Consider the following 8,823-nt stretch of genomic DNA (forward strand, 5'->3'; position numbering starts at 1 on the left):
TAGGCCAGCCATTACGGGTTTTTAATGCGCGGATCTACACTTTGCAGCGGCAGCTCTCGTGAATAATAAAAACATGGACGCAAAAGCACAGCACATAAGAATCCAGTTAGTATTCCATACCCACCATGGTGCAACATGCTTGTCACAATCAAACGCTGGCTATATATGACTTTTACAATATTTATCTTGATTTTAACCCACTAAAACATGTTTGCTGACGACGAGTAGTCCATGGGATAATATCGAATGGTTCTATTTCTTCACAGAAACGCTGGACAGTAACACGAGGACTTAAAGGGACACTAAAGTGAAAAATGATTTCTTCTGCATCAGTAAATTACCGTTCTACAACACCAAAAACACCACTCTTGCAACGATAAGACGTATGGTAAGCCAGAAAAAGCGCAAGAACCAAATACGGGTGGCGACCCCTACTTGAGTTCCCGCACCTAGGGGCAGTGACGTCTTGGATTTTGATGGCACCTTCTAGGGCCTACTAATTATATATAGCGGTACAGATTGACTACATTGTGTTCTAAAGGAACCAAATATTAAATATAGTAATTTTCGGGAACCCTTATTCAGCCAACGCGACCCAAAAGCGAAAACATACTTTGGAATCCCTGACGTCACGCTGACGTACCGGCGCTGGGGTTTCGGCGCGAAATTTAAATACTGATACTTGGACCTTCGTTTTCTCATCTAATAATCAAACTATCTTTTTGAAATGACTGTCCGCAGGGTTCTCAAGCAATGCTCCATTAGTCTAAACTGATTTATTGTTTCGCTTTAGTGTCCCTTTAACTAACACTGCAGTTTAGATTCTGCCAGCACCACTTGCGTTCTTAAATGCTTCTCAAAAGGCCGTTGTGCACCGGTTAAACTTAAGTGGGGGTAATTTGAAGCAAAGCTGACTAAGGCTTACAGCTCTTTGCAGCACACGGAAAGGAATGTACCAATATTTATTCCCTTTCCATATGCTACACGTTATGCTCAACTGAGCAATTTACTGGTGCTTCTTGCTTGAGAAATAGACATGATGAACCACTTTGGAGAACTGACACAGGTTGCTCGGGCCAAATATTTGAGCGAAATATGTTTTTGTACCGTTTCGCTGCAGCCAGCAAGAAGCCGAAGCCTCATTCATTAGTAGTGTGGCACATATTGAATATATCATTGTTCCCCAGTGGAGGTCAAAAGTCAAGTAAATTCGTGTGAGGTGTGTGGTGTCTTCTTTATGAGGCGGGTATGCCAGGTTTTCTTGTACGTACGTACGAAGCGAATAGTTTTCAGTTTGTGTAATTAAACAACGCAGGATCGAGACATGGTGAGGCAGAATGTGTTTGAATTTTCCATTTCAAGGTAGCCTAAGCTGCGCTGTAGTGCCTCGAGTGCCATCGAGGCACTAGAGCACGAGGGCTATTATGACACACTTCATCGCTTGCAGTTGATTGGTTCTCGATCTTAACCACGAAATTTTCTTTCATGTGATTGCTGTTATGGTATTCGTTAAGTATATATATATATATATATATATATATATATATATATATATATATATATATATATATATATATATATATATATATATACATACACAATACATCATGCGCCGTCGTACTAACAGAGAGAGAGAGAGAGAATGAAGAGGAAAGGCAGGGAGGTTAACCAGATAGGAGTCTCCGGTTTGCTACTAACAGTCAATGCGTTTCTGGGTGCCTGTTTCAGAGAACGGTGAAAATAGTACCAAACCCTTTCACAAAAAATGCGCGCCTAAATCTTCCTGTTAGGCCTTATACAGTTGCCACATTTGACTAAAACTCACCAGAGTAATAAGAATCATGATGAAAGCTTCCTTCTAACACGATTTTATAATGTTGACACCAAATATCAAGGTTTCCGTCCATGTAAAATGCGATGTCTGTCATAACTAAGTACTAAGAGAATTTTAAGCGTTTAGAGGAGCATCATACATAACTTCGCGTGCTGAGCTTGCAGACATTCTATTTAAGCAACATTTATAGACAGACAGAGCGCATATATGCATCGCAGGAACAGTAGACCCCTTCAGCGGTACATAGCTTGCAATATCCAAGTCGCAAATTTTTCCGATTCACGCTGTTTTGAAGAAGAAACTGCGGTTCAGGCATGGCAGCAGAAATAAACCGAAATATTTCTCTGTAAGTACGGCACGAGCCGCCAATACCCCAAGCGTGCACGAAGGGAACGAGCGCGCACGGCAGCCGAGCGAGCCGGAGCGAGCGGCGTCCTGGCCGTGACGTCACTCGCGAGAGGGCGCCACTCCAAATTCTCGCCGCTAATACTCCCCTCACGCCAAGGATGACAGGAAGCTTTTGCTCGGTTGCTCCCATCTAAACACATGTAAAAGGAGAATTGGTTTTTCTTGGTAACCACTGCACCAAATTTGGCGAGGCTTGTTGCATTTAAAAGAACTTAAAATCTAGTGACTGTTGGTTTCGAATTTTTTATGTAGGTCATCAATCTTTTATTAAAAATTGGCCAAAATCGAAAAATTTCAGAAAACCAAACTATCAAGTTTACTACTCTGTAACTCACCAATGAAAAATGATATCACAATTATGTGAATTGTATCTAATAGTACATCTAAAGCGGACGAAATTTATGCGGTAAATATGAATCTCAAGAAATTTAGTAACATGGAAATACAGCTTTGGCAGAACCCTTGTACACAACGTAACAAATTCACGTAAGATATAAAATGACGTATCGAATTTGTCCGCTTTCAATGGTCTAACGGCTGCCGTTTACAGAACCATAATATCTGTTCTTGATGCACAGCTATTAATTTCTAAACTTCGGGCTTCTATTATTTTCAAACTTTCGAATTTATGAAAAACCTTTTTAACAAAATGCACGCCCTAAATCGAAATTCCGCTTCCAACGGTGACTAGAATTTTACTTTCTCTCTCAAGTGCAACACATTTCATGAAAATTGGTCCAGGGGTTATCTCAGAAAAGCGTTTATGCGTTTTGAATGTATTTGAATAGGCCGCGTCGGAGTTTGGCCCGATTGGCTGGGCTCTTGCTCTGGCTGCCTCGTAAAACTTCGAAACGATGTCTTCTAATGCGAAAATAGTGAGCCAAGACGCGCGTCTTGCAGGTTCAATGCGCCGCTCCTCGCGAGGCGCGGCAAACGCAGGGCGCGAGCTTTCGTGAATCTGGCGATGGTGTGCCAGCTGAATACAGCGCTCCAGAAAATCCGTGGTTCAATTTTACGACAAGCGTGCGACTTAGATTTTCAGTTTTGTAAGTTGCCCGTCACATGTGCGGACGCTCCGAAGAATTCGCGCAGCTCGCTTGTAGACTCTTAAAAAGGTTTGCACCCTTTGGGGCACATCTTGTCCCACAACGATAGTCGTCATCTGCCATGCTTGCGTTTCCTTTCTTGAAAACTCAGTGCTCTCTACTTTCCTGTCCAGAATGCTATGTCACGATGATAACGCGCATGCCGTTCGTGAGCTGGAAGTACCGGTCTCGCAGCGTTGAAGAAAGGAAATGCGGGCAAGACAGATGACGATTATCGTTTTGGACAGGCCCCAAACGTTGCAAACTTTTTAAAGAATGTAGGCTACTTGATAAAAGGCGTAGTGGGCGATAACTATTTAGAGGGCGTGAACTCACACAGCTGAAAATGCTGATCCTCGTGGTCATCACCAAAACAGAACAGGAAAAGACCCAAGCTGACGCATAAAGGCGGTTAAATGTTCTGGAAAGAGCCGCGCTAGCTATATACTATCGAATGACCGCGGCTGGAGCATGATAGACTGTTTCCGAGTCCTCTACACTCGCGAACAACTTTCTGTGGCAATCAAGGGAAAGCTACGAGGGCGGAGCTTCTGCACATGTGTTACCGCGCCAAGCAATCCGCCAGCGTTTGACAGTGCTTTTGGTTGCTCGGAACAGACGCTGAATCGACGCACCTACCACCAACGAGCTTTGGGAGAGAGCCTTGGCCACCTCCGACCTCGAGGATCAGCAACGGGCTGATTGCGAGGACCCAGGATGCGGCTCGAGCTCAAGGCATTCTGTAATGAGGACGCCTCTAGAAAGCCGCATTTACCTAATAAAAATGTTTATTCTCTCTCTCTCCCTCTCTCTCCCCACGTGCAACTGTATATCGCGTTTGCCCGGACGCGGAGAGGAAAAGCCGCAAAATAACTAAGCTTTTACATTGAGTGGGGTGTTTTATCCTATTTAACTGCTGTTAATAAGGTGTGAATGTTTCCTCTTCCCGAGCTTAAACTAAGGTGCATCAAAACACGGGACTCTTTTAAGAAGCGCTCTCTATTGAGCGCGCTTTGCCTCCGTAGCTTTGGTTTCATTGCCACCCACAGAAAGTTGTCCGCGAGTATACACGTTCCTCGACTCCGATGACGATGACCGTGATGCCTGCGGCTGCGTCCATTTGTAGCGGGAGATGATCGCGCACGGCCAGATTGGTTGTTTGTTTCCTCGGTTACTATTATTCTATACGCAGCTATACACGGGTGGCAACCAACTGTGAATGGCGACCTCCCACCGACGCGCGCCGCTCACCGATGGTGGTGAAGACGGTTCCGCAGTAGAACATGGCTCCCCAGAATGTCCAAAGCTGACGCTCGGCGTCCGTCGTGACGCCGGCCTGGCAGAGAGCGCGCATCTGCGCCTCGTACTCTTGCAGGCGCCGCTGTGCCAGCCGCCGCCACCGGAACTCGTCAGCCATCCCGCAGCTCCGGCGTAGCTCCTCCACGAGCAGCCGACGCACCTGGACCAAGGCTAAGTTACGCCGTTGTTCGGAGCCTTTGAGTGCTGCGCACGACGGGGAGCATCAAAGGAGACAGATGAACTGGCTAAGAAGGATTGTTACGGTGTTCGCCCACAGTTCGTCAAGATGACGCTGTAAATGACCGGTGTATATGTTGTAAGCCCCAGCGTATAGTGCACAGCGTATGCCTCAAAATTCTGATTTAAGCGCGGGCTACTAAACTCATAGCCTGTAGCAGCGTTTTCGATACGCCGAATAGAGTTAGCTATGGATAGTTCAACAAGCCTATTTCCATAGCCAATTATTTACTGTGCTCATTAAGCTACACTAAAATAGCGCTTCATTTATTTTTTATTTTTTTTTACTTATCAAGGTGACCAAGTTGTTCGAATTTTTCATGATGTGGAGCTGTGTCTGGGAATCGCAGGGATAAAGTATGAATTGGGAGTCTGACCCCCGTATTCAGAAATGCAAATGAACTCGAAACCCATGCTTGACTTGATATAGATGACGCCTGGCGTTTACGTGCCCAAAGGTGCTCACTTCGTTTCCTTCGGCGTGTTCACGATAGGCGTCACTTAGATCAAGTCAAGCATGGGCTTCAACTTAAGTTGCATTTCTGAATACGGGGGTCAGTGCGGCTAGCCCAAAAGCCTCAATTGAATATTAAGCTTTTTGCAATTGAGAATGATACGTTTGCTTTGCAAGTTTGTTTCTTCACATGCGAGTAGTTTCTATGGCCGTATTCATTTTCTTGTTCTTTTTTTTTTTTTACAGCGAAGCTGTTTATGCCGACTCTGTGGCGACGTTGTCAGACATCGATAAAAAGGGCCACGTGACCTAGCGACAGGAGAAAATGGGTTGGAGTGACCTCTTTCTCCCTATGAGAATGCTATCTTATACGCGAATCTTATACAGTTGTCACACAGTGCATCTCGAGGCGATCGAGCCAGCTCGGCAGTATGTTTACCGACGATTGATTCCACCCTGCCGGAAAAGAAACAAATATTATGCTGGCGGTTTGCGGTCAACGAACAGTGCGCAGCGATTGAAACGCGGTACTAGGAGCGCGTGGCTGCCGGCACTTCTTGCGCCAGCAAGGGCCGGCAGCCACGTCAATCATCAAACCAATCCAGCCAATCGTCAAAACGATTGCAGCACCCGCATCTCCAGTGGTGGGCCTTGCGCTCAATATACGGAGCTTTGGAGTAGTGGTTCCGCACATTACATGCCCGCTACAACTATGGGAAGACCACGAGTAGTGCGTAATGCTGAGGAAGAATCTGCCTACCGCGAGCGTGAGCGAGACTTGGCCCGTGAACGGGCTCGTCGTCGGAGGGCCTGTGTCACGCGCAAAAAAAAAAGAAAAAAAAAAAAAGAAAAAGAACAATTGCAAAAAAAAAAGCTCCTAAAGCATACTCACTACGCGAATCACGCAAAAGCGAAATTGATGTGAAAGAACGGTGAAACAAAAGATCTACAATATAGACTGCTTGCGAAGTTTGACTTGCATGGTGTAACACTCGGTGCAACTAACACAGCTTCGCTGTTCGACTATCCTCACGGGCTGGAAGGGGCGGTGTTTCTTTATTTTTCTACGGCGTTGATATCAACGGACATACTTGCAGTTGTCTTTTGTATTTCCTAGTTATTCTAGCTCCTGTTTACTATAATTATTCTCGTAACCTTGTGGTTGACTCAACTCCCACCCATGAATAATGACTTGAAACGGAAAAATTGGCGTTCACCCAAATTGTAGCACGAAGCTACAAAGGCAACTCATACAGGTTCCTCCGTAAGAAAACCTCGCAGCTGGAGAAAAATTTGTCGTGGTCCGGGAATCAAACCCGGGACCAACGCCTTTCCGAGGCGGTCGCTCTACCATTTGAGCTAACCAAGAGGCTAGCCGAACGCAGAGCGAGGGCGAATTGATCGACAACTCGAGGAATTGGGACACTGAACATTTCAAATCAGTTCTGCAGAAGCCCGTGAGCTGGAGGAAGGTCGCCGAACGTGACTGCTTCTCCGATGGATTTTTTTTTTTTTGCCAGAATATTGAGCTTCCAAGTTGGGGGTGCGTCCCTCATACGGGTGAGGCCCTTACATGAGCCTATACGGTAATACGTGAAGATTCCCTCTCTCCTACTAAAAAATAAAAGCGATAACGAACAGAAGAACAAGGGCAATAATATTATAATATAGGCCACCAAAACTAAAGCACTGGAATTCTCATATTGGTCGCAGATACATTCGCAGAAACAGAGTGCCTTTGCGCAATTCAAACGGATAGTGACAGATGCTGTGAATAATACCACAGCACGCACTGCTTGTCAGCCCCGTTTGCCTGCGAGACATCGCTCCCTCCCTCCCTTCCAAATAAATAAATAAATAAATAAATAAATAAATAAATAAATAAATAAATCTTAGCCTAGTTAGAGTGAAAAACGCGTTTCGTAGACGGAATCGCGTCCTTTACACGAGCTCACCTGGTGGAGGCCCGCTTTTGCGCGAGCCTCGTACGGGCCTTCGAGGCAGCGGAATGCGAACGCCCCCAGCGCTGCATATGCGGCCAGCAGGACTATCAGGAGCACGTGCGCGAACCATCGTTGAGAGATGGTGTGCAGCCGCTGGGCCATGCGCACGCCCCAGGACCGGCGGGCCGTCAGCGTTACCACATGCATCGGGCTCACCACAAGCAGCTGCGGCGGAGGCACCGGGCCCCGGGACGTAGGGCTCGGCCGTTCGCTGTCAGTGCCGGTCATGGCGGCGCCCGCAACTATGGCACCGGTGAGTTCCCGATGACCTGCGTCTGTGCCAACAGGCGAGAAACTTTGCAATGCTGTCAACATTGACACTTGGCGCCTTTCGCTCTAAATGCGCAACTCTGATTCGTCGTTTGTGGTGGCGTTAGAGGTCGGCGGGCTTTTATGTGCAGTGTGAACTGTCACGAAACCTATTTCAAGGTTTTCCTGAATGGGAACCTTCAGCCTGAACATGAATGTTCAACTCATTGCACAATGGCTATTGCAGCTCGGCAACTTTCTTTTACAAGGCTTTGGCACGCCTGCAGCAAGCAAATTCCTCCCCCAGTGCACGGTTGCAAACCGGACGCGCGTCTGGTTAACCTCCCTGCCTTTCCTACTCCCCCCCCTCTCTCTCTCCTCCTTGCCTGTCATGTAATTCTCTGCATACATTGCATGTGATTACGTAATGTGCACGCTCCGACGTGCGCTTAAACTGCGGCGATATGTTTAATATTTATTAATGTTTATAAGTATTAATATTTTAAGACGAATCAGTTTTGAGGGAATCGCAAGGTGGAGGAAGTTTCATGAAGGGGGAAATTTTTATCCACCCTAATGTGGCTCGAAGCTACAAAAGAAACCTATACCGGTGAGTCAGAAAGGAAGCGTCGCAGTTGAGAAAAAATTCGTCCTTGTCCGCGACCAGGACGTACTTGTCATCAACTGCGCAGCTATATATACATATATATATATATATATATATATATATATATATATATATATATATATATATATATATATATATATATATATGTGAAAAAAAAGGAGAGTACGACGTAAGTCGTACTCTCTTTTTCTTCATTTTACTACCGGGACCAGCATTATTTCCTCAGCCACAACTATATATATATATGAAGGCGCCTGACGCTTTCGTTGCAAGCGCACTTGCGGGGAATGTCGGCCTTACGCCGCGATGACCGGATATGCTGCCGACAGATCGCTCGAGCGAAGCATTTGGCCCTCGAGCGCCTGCGACGTCCGAGCTACTCAAGCGTCTCTTTGCGAGTCCGGAGGTTTCCAAGTAATGGGCGACGCCTTTACGTAGCCTTTAGAGCCTGCCGTAGAATCGTGCACCTAATAAAGTAATCTGCTGCCGTTAGACTGAGCGAAACCTAGCACATGTGCACGCATCTTATCCAATAGTACTTTTGATGGACAGCCAGCAACATCTGGTAAGATTATGCAATAGCGCCGAAATATCCTAGAGTTATATGATCAGAGCACACGTGAGAG

The 8,823-nt window shown here is 46.1% G+C and overlaps 1 protein-coding gene across 1 annotated transcript in view; it reads right to left on the bottom strand.

Annotated features, from left to right (window-relative positions):
- LOC126546059 (TWiK family of potassium channels protein 18-like) overlaps positions 1-8,823 on the bottom strand; it is a 96,137-nt gene that overhangs the window by 86,111 nt on the left and 1,203 nt on the right. The window contains exons 2-3 of the mRNA XM_050194133.2: positions 7,273-7,595; positions 4,579-4,786 (exon numbers count right to left, since the gene is read on the bottom strand). Of these exons, the coding sequence (XP_050050090.1) occupies positions 4,579-4,786; positions 7,273-7,548 (484 nt within the window). The 5' untranslated portion in view covers positions 7,549-7,595. The remainder of the gene's footprint in view (positions 1-4,578; positions 4,787-7,272; positions 7,596-8,823) is intronic.

This window comes from Dermacentor andersoni, chromosome 1 (assembly GCF_023375885.2).
Source record: "Dermacentor andersoni chromosome 1, qqDerAnde1_hic_scaffold, whole genome shotgun sequence".
Taxonomy (NCBI): Eukaryota; Metazoa; Arthropoda; class Arachnida; order Ixodida; family Ixodidae; genus Dermacentor; species Dermacentor andersoni.